General features: G+C 39.9%; 1 protein-coding gene across 1 annotated transcript; it reads right to left on the bottom strand.

Annotated features, from left to right (window-relative positions):
* Positions 1 to 448: 448 nt before the first annotated feature.
* Positions 449 to 13,237, bottom strand: SSR3 (signal sequence receptor subunit 3). Its single transcript, XM_008706820.2, has 5 exons — positions 13,039 to 13,237; positions 11,738 to 11,864; positions 6,545 to 6,643; positions 1,769 to 1,900; positions 449 to 723 (listed from the first exon to the last, which is right to left on the bottom strand). The coding sequence occupies exons 1-5, from the start codon at positions 13,169 to 13,171 to the stop codon at positions 657 to 659; spliced, it is 558 nt and encodes a 185-aa protein (XP_008705042.1). The 5' UTR covers positions 13,172 to 13,237; the 3' UTR covers positions 449 to 656.
* Between the last annotated feature and the right edge of the window lie 251 nt (positions 13,238 to 13,488).

Raw genomic sequence — 13,488 nt, 5'->3', positions numbered from 1 at the left:
TATACTGGCTGCCTTTCTTCTGTTAAAAAACAAAACAAAATAAAACAAAACCACCAAAAAAAAACCAAAAAACAAAAAACAAAAAAAAACCCAACCAAAAAACACACAACTTTTCCACAAGTTTCTCTGGCCCAAATTGGACACCTTGTTTTTAACTGTGAGTTATTTCAAATCACAAATTCAGAGACTTGTAAACATGAGGCTTCTGTTCAATCCCCAGGGGGAAAGGATTCGTCATTCTGATATTTATGGTTCAAAAAAAGTTGTAATATTGTGGTTAGAACACAAAGAACCACTTATTAACTTCTTGCTATTATAAATAATAACAGCTCAGTCCAGGTTATTGTGACCTCTGACAGATCAAGGAAACAAGTTACTCTCTCCTCTTGTGATTACAGCACATTGCGAGACACTTTTTACCTTCTAATAAATGTCCTGGCACTCTGAGTTCCCCTTTGAATTCATTTAATTTCAACAATCTGTCAAAAAAGAACCAATAAACAAATACTGAATTACATTTTGTTGGGTTTTTCAAGCCCTCCAACTGCAGAAATATAAAAACATCTTGTACGCCTCTCATCCTGACCACCCTGCTACGTTTCCATATACCACAGGCCACCCATAGATACAAAGCCAGGGGGCAAAGCCGGCATGGTCTACTTGGAGCCAGTAGACAGGAGGGCGATGAGGCCTGATGAAGCACTTATGGACAAAATATAGTTCCTGTAAAAATTTAACGTTAAGGAAAGATTAAAAGCCCAAGTTAATTCTTCAACAAAATAAAAAGAGCCCATCTCTTTGGAATGCACTGTTTCCCGTCTGACACTGTAAAATGACAATGATGTTGCAATCCCATCATCTGCAAATGCAATTTACAAGACAGAAGGCTATAAAGAATGAAGAGCATTCACAGGAAATGTGTTCCAATTTTAAAAAGAAAACACTTGAGACAGAAACCTAGAACACATGATCACAAAGAAGACATCTGAATTCCATTTAACCTAAAGGAAAAGAGCTGATAATCAAGATTATGAACAGGAAGAAGAAACTTAGCTTCCCTGCCTCTGGCCAAGAGCAAAGGAAAAATAAGTGTCCCATCCATCTGTGTTTTGGCTACCGTTGGCCTGTAAAAAGCAAAGAGGCTCTGAAAGTTCACAGCTACTCTCCGCCTCAGAACTGGACTGTTTGGGACAAACCACTCTAGTATTCCCAGAAGATACAAGTTGGAGAAGTCTGCTATTGTATTATATAAAATCACCTGTTAAAAGTCTGGTTGCACATCCCCGCCTAACACCTTTAATAAATTACCTAAAATAGAGACTGATTCTTGCCCAAGAACTCAATTTAAGAGCAGCTTGAAACACTGTTACAATATTATGAAATGTGCCTATTTAACTCCAATTCTGAAGCCCCAAAATGTCAGCAGACACATGGGCTTATATTAGGAGATATCAAAGAAGGCAAGTTGCTTTTGATCCTCAGAACTTATTTTTAAATAGGAAGGTATACATGATCATATATGTAAGACTGCTTTGTAATACTTGTTATTTATCATGAAGTTATAATTTATAAACTTCAAAGAACTTTAAATCAAACCCAAAGCCCTTATTTTAAAGGCCCAGAAACCTGCCTAAGGTCACAGTGCTATTTAGTGGACGATTCCCTGGGCAGTTTTTCTTCATAGTAAAAATACTTGGGATAAATCAAAACCAAAACAAACTACTGCTTCTAGATTTCAAAAAATGCTAATCAACCTTTAAAAGGATACACTGTGGGGTTGAAGTTCTTCAATATAAAGAAGGAAGCAACAATGACCAAGACCAGGAACAGGGTGTTGTTATAGAAGATGGAAAATGTTGTAGCTTCATAATCAGCAACTTCGTTCTTCTTCCACAAGATTCTGTAGATAAACAAATCAATCAAGTTTATAAATACGTATTAAAATATTTTAAATACTACCTGGCTCTAGTTCACTATAAGGTAAGTTTTTCCTTAAGTATTCTGGACAGAATGTGTTTTTAATATGAAATTTAACCAGCACTGTGCCCTTTTTCCTGCTGAAAAAGATATTTTACTCTATTGATAAAAATAGCTGCTTGGTATATTACCTTTTTTCCCAGGCAATCAGGGCTTTGGAAGAAGGGACAGATTAACTGCAACTGGCTTGGTTTCATCAGCAGCCTAAAGAGACATTGTTCTCTAGGTCCTCACCTAAAACAAACTCCATGATCAGTACCCAGATGAAGCTTTCCTTGCTGTTTGCTGGCATAAGACTGTCAATAACCTCCATATTTCAGCCTCCAATATTACACCTGAAGACAATCCCAAGGACAAAAACTAGCCGTGGCTCATAGACGCAGACTTATCTGCAACTATCTTTAGCCACCTTTATATAATTCAAACAAAGAATGTGCTTCAGCATTAGGAGGATTTTTTAACTTTTGTAAAACCCATTTACTTTTTAATCCATTTTACTCATTATGTTTTATTAATTGACTAAAACTTTTATCAACCTTTTACCTCTTCACACAGCAGCAAGAAGTTCTAGGGTGCCTATGAATAAGGCAGCCTTTATTCCATTTGATTAATTAGGTTTGTAAAGCAGTTTTTAAAAGAGTAGGTTGTGACCCATTAGTGGGATGTGAAATCAATTGGGTGGATTCAATGCTCAGGAAAAGTAACTGAATGGAATGAGACCAGCATTTTTTAAAATAGAAAAATATCGAGGGTGCCTGGGTGGCTCAGTTGGTTAAGCAACTGCCTTCAGCTCAGGTCGTGATCCCAGGATCTTGGGATGGAGTCCCCCATCAGGCTCGCAGGGAGCCTACTTCTCCCTCTACCTGCCCCTCCTCCTGCTTGTGCTCTGTCAAATAAACAAACAGAATCTAAAAAAAAAGAAAAAGAAAAAGAAAAAAAAGAAAGGAGACGAAGGAGAGAAAGGAGAGAAAGGAAGAAAAGAAGAATATCGAGTGTATCACCCACAGCAGGATAATTATTGTTTTGTGAAACGTTTGCATGGGTGCATGTTTGAGTGTATTTAGTAGAAAGGCGAGTACTTTACCATGGATTGTCATCAAAAAGGTTGAAAGCCACCACTACTGATGCTTCGTCTTCCCCAAAGTTACACTAGTCTGGGCCCAGATGATCCCCTCCCCCAATCCTAAGGACAGCACTATGGCTGTCATTGGCAACTGCTACATTTTATTCACCAAATGTTTTAATCCAAAGTCAAAAAGCTTATAAAGGAGTTCAGTGAAATGAACTTAACTTCATCACAAGAAGTTTGTGGTCTCTAACATAAATGCCATAGTTCCTTGATTCTATGGATACCATCAACTATTTATTTTAAGCTTGAGAGAAGTAAAAGATACATTAAATGCAGCCATCAACTAGAAAACAGCTCCTGATTTCAGAGAAGTTGAAAGGTACATTTAAAAAACATATGTGACTTGGAGGAAATACATAATGTATTTATACCAGTTTATACAGTTATATAGAAATATATATTTATATATATATATACACTGGTATATATTTATAATGTATTTATACCAGTTTAACACTGATCAAAGAAAACGCCATCTCAGAAAGATGCATAGCCCCAACATGGTTTAATGTAGAAAACACTGAGAACAAGTGCCTCTAATGTAGAAAACACTGAGAACAATCTGGTACAAGATTCAGCGCAGACAGGTCCCTTACACAGGCTATTAGCACGCCTCCACAATGTTCCTTAGGTTATCCCACCTCCACAGGAGCACTTCTCCCTAACTCCTTGTCATGCCCTGAATCAGAACCATCTTCAAAACAGTACTGATGAAAAAAGTGGCTCAATCCTTTAGGTTACCCCAGATCCCAATATGACCAGGTGTTACATCACTGTATACACAGGACTGTCTTGGACAGCTTTCAGAACTTTCTCTAGCCCAACCATTTCCTGGTTCATTTAGAAAAAAAATGAAGACCCCCCCAAATGCCCTCATCAGCAATAGTTCTGCCAAAGCTTCACTGCTAAGAAATCTAGTTTGGGAGAGCACTCCCAAGGAGTCATTTTTTCCAAGGAGCACTTCCTACAAGAGAAAGACTGAGACCAAACTCAAGAACTGTTATAATCACATAATACTAAATGATAGACCATCAGTAAGTCAAGAAGAAATAACACTCACACCCTGGGATATGTATTAATGAATCTCCTCAGCTAATTTCCAACCTTGAATGGAGGGCAAAACAGTTTCAAAGTGGCATGGGGCACATATCCCAAACGACTGTAGATGGGAGCTTTGAGACATACATATCTAGGCAAAGAGGTGTTGATAAGCCTTCTCTTAAACCTCTTAAAGCAACTTACTTTTCAGGAGAAAAATACTAGATCTCAGTGGGAGTCCTGGCCCCAGTTATCAGAGTCAATCATGAGTACACACCTGGATAAACTTCATCCAGTGTGGTTTTTGTGAAATAGTAATAGCACAAACTTCGATGCCAAGAATAGAAATTTTATAATCTTCGGACACTCCGCATTTTATGTATCCATAAAACCTATGCTTCATTCTCCTTTGAAATACTGACCTAGCCAATGGCAAAGATATTTCATTTCCAATTTCAACTCTGATCCAGTAGTAGTGACTACCTGAATACCATGCTGAGAAAAATCCTGAGACATATCCCAGTGCCAGACCAAATCAGGCAATCTGCAGTGGGCAGTGGAGACCCATTCGTCATCCCTCCTATCATTCATCACCTAAAACCTAGAGTTGTAACAAGCATTTTGAAATTGGGTAACTGTGATGTACACTCCAATTTAAGAACCACTTTTCTAATAAATACTATAATTTAGTAAAAAGATTTTTAAGTGTCCTAGATTCCCTATCACCATGCAAAAATTTACAATCAGGAAGCTATACAGCCAGACCTCATTAAAGCTGCTCCCTGAAAAAAGGCCTTCACTGTCAGTATTTTAATACTGTATCCTTCAGGAAGCACCTGGCTGGCTTAGTCGGTAGGGCATACAACTCTTGATCTCCAGTTTGTGGGAGTTTGAGTCCCACACTGGGTGTAGAGATTACTTAGAAAAAAATAAATAAAATCTTTTAAGAAAATTGTATCCTTCAGTTTTCAAAAAGGATCCACAGGCGATAACCATTTCTATAATGTTTTAGTGCCTTTTCAAAACCACTGTAGAAGACTTTGTTCATTAAGTTTCTCAGTGTCCCTTAAATAAGGATCCATTTGATAAAGTCCTTCCAAGATTTAGTGCCAGGAAAGTTTCTTTTCAGAAGGACTTACATGCTGCTTCTCATAAGACAATGAAAGTGTATGACCTCAGATGCTTCCCCTGACACGTGGAAGCTTAGCGCTAAGTTCAATGCTCAACTCTGAGGTTTTTGTTCAGCCCGCTCTTCTTACTTTTAAAGGTTTCTGACCTTTCAAAGTTGTACTGCTTTATTTCATATGCACTTTAATATGGCAAGTCTCCACAAAGTCTTTCTGGAGCAAAGTGGGTTAAAAGTTCCATTTCGGGGCGCCTGGGTGGCGCAGTCGTTAAGGGTCTGCCTTCGGCTCAGGGTGTGATCCCAGCGTTCTGCGATCGAGCCCCACATCAGGCTCCTCTGCTGGGAGCCTGCTTCTTCCTCTCCCACTCCCCCTGCTTGTGTTCCCTCTCTCGCTGGCTGTCTCTCTCTAATAAATAAATAAAATCTTTAAAAAAAAAAAAAGTTCCATTTCGCAAAGCACTCTGTAGATACTAAAACTTAAGATCTATGAAAACAACCTCAACTCGTGACTATATTAAACCCACATAACAACTCTTAAGCACAAGTTCATTCAATCATTCAGAGACTTCTGCTACTCAGATATTAGACTATTAAGCCTTCTAAGCAGTTGGCAATAAAAATCGAGGGGTAAGGGCTAACAACTGTGGCACAGATTGGGCACCAGGAGAGAAACCAAGTTGTTTTCTTTTTCCCCAACCAACACAGATAACCAAGAACTGGCTGTCCCTAGGGAAGCTCAGGCATGGAAACACCACCACCTAAAAATGCTAACACCAACACAATGTAAACTCTTCGGACCCAGAGGGGTGAAGTGAGATGCTCAAGGTCGCAGAGCTACCAAGCGGCAGAGCCAGCACTGGCTAAAGCTCTGCAGGCTCCTAAACTCCAGGACAGCAGTGAGGAGGAGAAGCTCTCGAGCCATACTGCCCAAGTTCTTATTTTGGACTGACCACTGCACACGAATCTATGCCCTTGGGCAAGTTACCCAAGCTTTGTGTACCTCAGTTTCTTCAGATGTAAAATGGAAATAATAGCCCTACCTCTCAAAGCTCTTTAAACAAATAAACGAACTGTGTATAACACAAAGAAAAGCATCTGGTGGTAGTAAAAACTCAAAATATAAGTATGATTGTTATGCCCTTACCAGTCGTCTACATATCAACGTTTAACCTCAGGCGATTTCACTATCCACATTCGCCAGGCAAAACCCAAAAGCTCAATTTTTTACAAAGTATCCCCTTTTTTGATTATCACCAACACTTTAGAAGTCCAACCTCTCATCTTTTTCCTTTCGAGACATCTTTCTGTTATCAGCTTCAGAAAGTTTTCGAGTCACTTCTTTGGAAACAGCATCCTCTCTCTTCTGTGCTACTCTGGAAAAAAAAAAAAAAAAAAGAAAAAAGTTTCCACATGCTCCAGGGATGAACATCACATTATCTCAAACACTCTGTACTCGTATTTTGTATTGGCAACTATACAATATTTGACATTTCAAGAAATAATCTTGACAGAAAATTCCAAGTTTATTGTACTATAATAGCCAAAAGAGTTCAAGAACTTCCAAGATGGAATTTATTAGTTACAGGTTTTGATTTCTGCTTAATAGCGGTAATTTTCCAAAGTTCAGGTATTTAAATAAGTCGAATGCTTTTAGCACAATTTAGTTACAAATCATAACTCCATTTTGTTTTAACCTATTTATTTGTTCAACAAATAAATTTGATAAGGCACTGGCAAATGATACAGGATTTCAATTCTAGTAAACAAAAGTAAAGTAGGCTTAAAAAACAAAAGGGGAGGGACGCCTGGGTGGCTCAGTTGGTTAAGCGTCTGCCTTTGCCTCAGGTCATGATCCTAGGGTCCTGGAATAGTGTCCCGCATCGGGCTCCTTGCTCAGCAGGGAGCCTGCTTCTCCCTCTGCCTGCTGTCCTCCTGCTTCTGTGCGCGCTCACTCTCTCTGGCTAATAAATAAAATCATTAATTAAAAAAAAGGACGCGGAGAAAGGGGAACCCTCCTACACTGCTGGGAATGCAAACTGGTGCAGCCACTCTGGAAAACAGTATGGAGGTTCCTCAAAAAGTTGAAAACAGAGCTACCCTACGACCCAGCAATTGCGCTACTGGGTATTTACCCCAAAGATACAAATGCAGTGATCCAAAGGGGAACCTGCATCCCAATGTTCATAGCAGCAATGTCCACAACAGCCAAACTACAGAAAGAGCCCAGATGTCTATTGACAGATGGATAAAGAAGATGTGGGGTGTGTCTGTCTGTGTGTGTGTATGTATACATATGTGTATGTATACATATATGTTGTATATATACAAACATGTATACGTATATATGTATATATACACACACACCACTGAATATTACACCATCAAAAAAATGAAATCTTACCATTTGCAAGGATGTGGATGGAACTACAGGGTATTATGCTAAGTGAAATAAGTCAATCAGAGAAAGACAATTATCATAGGATCTTACTGATATGTGGAATTTAAGAAACAAAACAGGGGGGCGCCTGGGTGGGGCACAGCGGTTAAGCGTATGCCTTCGGCTCAGGGCGTGATCCCGGCGTTATGGGATCGAGCCCCACATCAGGCTCCTCTGCTGGGAGCCTGCTTCTTCCTCTCCCACTCCCCCTGCTTGTGTTCCCTCTCTCGCTGGCTGTCTCTATCTCTGTCAAATAAATAAATAAAATCTTTAAAAAAAAAAAAAAAAGAAACAAAACAGGATCATAGGGGAAGAGAGGAAAAAATAAGACGAAATCAGGAGGGAGACAAACCATAAGAGACTCTCAACCACAGGAAACAAACTGAGAGTTGCTGGAGGGGAGGGGATGAGGGATGGGGTAACTGGGTGATGGACATTAAGGAGGGCATGTGATAAGACTGATGAATCACAGGCCTGTACCTCTGAAACCAATATTATGTTAATTGAGTTTAAATTAAAAAAAGTTTTAAAAAATTACAAAGGAGAATAAAATAAAAATTAAAAAAGGGGAATTAACAGCTGTAACAAATTAATACTGTTAACTCCACTCCAAAGAACAATTTCACTAAAAAATAATACCACAAAGTCAGAGGTCAGTCATACCACTTTTAACTTAATGAACCACTGGTTGTACGAAAAGATAATATGGAATTAGCCAGAAAAAGCTAAGTGTTATTCAAGGTATCAAAGCAGAATATTCAGTGACAAGTCAAAAAAAAAAAAAAAGTATATTCATCAGAAAATTTATAAAGTGAATTTTATCAGATGAGATTGCTAGTGAAAGAGAGGATAAAATTTAACCTACAATGAAATATAAAAAGCCTCCCAAAGTTCATGACATTTAAATTCAACATGGTGTATTTTTCATAATATAAGAGAAACTGGTTAGCCATAATTATAGAAGAAAAATAACTGATAAAAGCAAAATCTAACAATTACCTACACAGTCCCACTATGAAAATGTTCAACACAATATTGATATATTAAAAGCAACAAGATGGAAATCTGTTCACTCTATGTTCAATTAATTAATCCCTCATTACTATGCTATATTTAGTTCTGGTTAGTGTACCAAGGAAAGATGTGGAGAAATCACGATGGATTCCTGAAAAGAAAGCCCAACATCATTCAAGTCAACAGTTTTCAACCTCTAACCACAAGAGCTTCTGGGATACAAATTAAACCCAGATTCCCTCAGGGCACCTGGGTTGCTTTCCGCTCAGGTCATGATCCCAGAGTCGTAGAATCAAGTTCAAGTCCCATAACGGGCTCCTTGCTCATTGGGTAGCCTGGTTCTCCTTCTGCCTGCTGCTCCCCTTGCTGTGCCCTCTAATAAATAAATAAATCTTTAAAAAAATATAAAAACACAAATTCCCAAAGATCCAACTTCACCTGATTCATTTTATTATGTAAAAGTTCTATTCTTAAGGGCAGAGGACTTATCTCTGAACCTCTCTAGCAGACCAGGCAATAAAGGTTTCTTGAACTTTGCATAAGACCACTTTTTTCTAAGAAAGGCCAGCTGATAAGAAATGAATGTGGTTTACAGCAGCAACATTTCTGAGCTGAAAAGAGGGGGAAAAATACACATAAATATATACCCCCCTCAATCAGGATGGTAAGTCATTGGAATAAACTATTTTCAAAAGAGTTGGCTATCTCCAAGTATCTTTAGGACAAATATTCAATCATCTGTTCACGGGACAAATCTTCCTGAAGAGACCAAACCAGATTAACTAGTTAATTTCTCTTCCAGATCTAAAATTCTATCGTCACCTAACAGACCCGTAACAACCTGTTAGGTTTATTACAACTCAAAAAGTCCTGCCCTCCGTCTTAGGGCTCTTAGAAAGTAAGTCTCAATGCTGCATGCTCTAAAACAAGACAAAGGTCACTCCAGTGCCCCAGCACTCTGCCGAATTAGATAATCCACAAAAATCAACGGTTTCTTCTTCTATTATTTTTTTAAACGTTATTTCAGAAACTTCCCAGAATAAAAAAGAAAAACACCATCTACTTAATTTCTTAAAGAAAAACATCTTTGCAAACATTTTTTTAAAGTCATGCCACCTTAAAAAAAATTCCTACGGGCTCTCTCACCCCCAATCTCTCCAACACTGCACATAAACATTTATTATGCGCCAGATACTATGCTTAACATGTCACCTGTATCATCTTATTTAATCCTCACCATCTATGAGGTACCATTAGTAACCCCATTTTACAGCTCAGGAATCTGACGTCTAAAAAGATGAAATGTAAAAAAAAATAAAAATAAAAAGATGAAATGTGTGCTCGAGGCTATACATTTAAGAAAAGCAGAGCTGGGACTGGAATCTAGACTGCCAACCCATAAGCCATCTTCCTTCTATTACGAACACCTACCCATACTCTGCATCTTCCTGGGTCTTTGAGCTTTAACACATCTTGTAAATCTGTAGGAATTCTATATGAGTGGCAGTATTTAACATTAAATCAAAACTATGATTAAAAAAACCATTCCACTGAGAGAACCTATTAAGTCAGTAACTGAAATTTTACTCAACTAAATGTACCATTAACTGTTTCAAGGGACAAAAGACACGGCAGTGGCCCTCAAGAAGCCTAGAGTAGAAACGAAAAGGTAAAAAAAACAATTTTAATTCCAAAAAGGTTAATGAAAAATACTATGCAGAACAAGTAAAAAACCATCAAGTCTCAAAGGGTGTGAGTTCCAAGGACATCACAAAGGACAGGTCCAAGGACATCACAAAGGACAGGTCGTACAAGGTGCCCACATCTGAGGGCTTCAGTACGCACAGATGGCCACACCTCACAGAAGACAGCCCGGAACAATGGAGTCCAAGAGAGGCTGAAACCGGAATGACAGTTGGTGAAGACCAAGCAGAAACACAATAAAGATAATTACTCTGCTGGTCTCGCAGAAAGGCAGTCATACAAACCTGAGCTCCCATGGGTCCAAGACAACAGCAAAGACGCTGAAGGCAGTTTCAGCCACTGAGGCCATTTCTGGTCTTCATACAATCAATCCCTATTAACTGAGATCATCTCAACATGTTTCTTTTATTCCTTTTTTTTAAAGATCTATATATCTGAGAGAGCGAGCCAGCGTGAATGGGGGGAAGCAGCAGAGGGAGAGAATATCCAAGCACACTACCACTGAGCATGGAGCCTGGACACCAAGCTCAATCTCAGGACCCTGAGATCATGACCTGAGCCGAAACCAAGAGTCGGCCACTTAACGAACTGCACCACCCAGGTGCCCCTCATCTCAACATGTTTCTACTCCTTGTCACCACAAAGAGCCTAACGTAGAAACAACAAACTTAGAAAGGATTTCCATAACGTGTGATCTTAAATTAGAGGAAATATAATCTCTTACATTTTTACACACTTGTAAGAAAAATTTTAATTAGCATTAAAAATGGCTGAATTAGGGGCACCTGGATGGCTCAGTCGTTAAGCGTCTGCCTTCAGCTCAGGTCATGATCCCTGGGCCCTAGGATTGAGTCCCAAGGGCTCCCAGCTCAGCGGGAAGCCTGCTTCTCCCTCTCCCACTCCCCCTGCTTGTGTTCCCTCTCTTGCTGTCTCTGTCAAAAAAAAAAAAAAAAAAAAAAAAGACTTCTTTCATGTCCCAAAATAGTACAGGGAGAACCAGAACTATTCTTTACAGAAAGAACTTCATTTGGCTTTAGCAACGTTAATTTACTTGGTGGTTTGTTTTTCTGATAAACCCCATGATTAAGGCTAATGCTCAACTAATTCCATCCTTTGCCTACTTCTCTAAGCGTCAGAAGCACTGTCTCTGCTTCACTTAGCTAATAATTCTTTATAACATTAATATGCCTATATACATATACAGCTCAAACTGATACTTATTGAAAACAAGACACACAAATAATCTTTAAGACATTCTTCTATATAAAAACGCAACATGTAATATATACTTTTGCTTGAGAAATATACTTACTTGTGTTTGAGAACAAATTTCACATTTTTGTATGCAAAGGCTACCAAATAAGTGCTTACTAGGGTCATCACACTATAGAGAACAGCAGACTGAATAAGATCCATATGCCATATTCGCCAATATAACCCTGAATTAAGATAGAAGGGGGGGATACAAGAAGGAACAAAACATTACCACCCAGTTACAAAGGCCTGCTCAATTAATTATAGCTAAGTCTATAAAATACAGCCCAGGTTAGGTCATCTAACACAGTATAAGTGGATTTCAGAAGTGATATAAAGTTACAGTCTCAAACTCTCCTAGTTCAGAAAACTCGAAAAACAGAACCTTCCCGTTACTAGTCCAGATGAGATTTCTGCTTCTTCTAAAATGAAAATAAACTCTGGATCAAAAAAAACAAAAAACAAAAAACAAAAAAAAAAAAAAACACAACAACACAATTCAGACCAAGTTTCATTCATCAGAGTACTATTAAGCTAATTAAGTACAGGCTGTTCCAAAACGCCACGGGCAGCCCAAGCCATAGTTTGCATGGTGACGTGGCTATCTGCAATCAAGGCAGTGCTCTGCGCGGCCTGTGAAGTTTTTATAAAACGCCAAAAGAAAATGAAACTTGACTTAACTGCCCAACAAACGCAGCAGTGTGAGGCAGGAGATTCAAATTCAGAAAACCCGAGCTATAAAAACAACTTTGCCCAAGTCTGCAAAGTTCTTCCATCCAAGTGAGAATTCCAAAATTGTCCTAATATCATTAAAAAGTTTAAACAAGTTGGAGCGCCGGCTCCTGGCACTGGGGCAGCCTCTCACCAAATTAGGAAAATGATGTTCAGCAGTGTGAAGTGCTTCACCTAAAGCTACACTTCTAATTCAGTTCGAGGGTTAACGGGAATTTGACTCTCGCCTAATTCATTAGTTTTTCCAAAATAAGTAAACGATAAGGTTTTAAAGCTCGAAACGGCAAACAATTGTGGGTAAAAAACAAGACAGCACATTACATACGGATGAGTGTTAGCACAAAAATAACCCGACTGTTTGCAGATTAGGGGCCGCCATCCCACAACTAGTAAATCACAGTCTCTGGGAGTGGGGCCACAAGTGACTTTTCTGTGACGCCACCCACCACTATCCCCATTGAGAATACTGAAGCCCACAGAAGCTACGTGCTATCCCAGTGCTCAGGACGGGCTGGGGACAGCCGCGGGCCTCAGCGCTAACTCCCGCCAGTCGGCCGGGCCCTGCCACGTCCCCTCCCAGCCCGGCCCGCCGGCGGCCTCCACGACCCGCCTGCTCCCGGCGCTCACAGATGGGGATGGCGGACACGATGAAGGCATTGCCGAAGAAGAGCGCGGAGGACTTGGCCGAGAGGTTGCGGCTGAAATCCTGCAGAAGCAAATCCTCCTCGGACTGCTGCTTGGAGCCTCCTTTGGGAGCCATGGTGGTGCGGAGCCTCGAGTCTGGGAGGCCGAGTTAGGTAAACGCCGCTGGCACCTCCCCCGCGACCGCCGTATCCACTAACGACCCGTCAGAGCTACGCGCGGAGGCGGGACTCGCCGCGGCGCGAGAGCAGGCTTGCTCAGGATTGGGCCCCGCTTTGTACGTTTCCCGACGTCATTCGGCAAGCCGGCCACACTTCCGGGTTCCTGGCCAGCCCCTTGGCTAGTCAGCTTCAAGAAGAAGACGGGGATTTGTAGTTTCATGGATGCTTTTTTTTTTTTAATAAAGAAAACTTTATTAACATTCCACTTTACTGG

The sequence above is a fragment of the Ursus maritimus genome, unplaced genomic scaffold (genome assembly GCF_017311325.1).
Source record: "Ursus maritimus isolate PB19 unplaced genomic scaffold, ASM1731132v1 scaffold_20, whole genome shotgun sequence".
Lineage (NCBI taxonomy): Eukaryota > Metazoa > Chordata > Mammalia > Carnivora > Ursidae > Ursus > Ursus maritimus.
This window is presented reverse-complemented; position numbering and strand designations above follow the sequence as displayed.

Excerpts from the sequence above, each read along its gene's own strand:
- SSR3 (XM_008706820.2), bottom strand. The coding sequence starts at position 13,171 with ATGGCTCCCAAAGGAGGCTCCAAGCAGCAGTCCGAGGAGGATTTGCTT. Across the intron at positions 6,644-11,737 it reads AAATTTGTTCTCAAACACAA|AGTAGCACAGAAGAGAGAGG; the intron begins GTAAGTATATTT and ends TTTTTTTTCCAG. Across the intron at positions 724-1,768 it reads AAGAACTTCAACCCCACAGT|GAACTATATTTTGTCCATAA; the intron begins GTATCCTTTTAA and ends AAATTTTTACAG.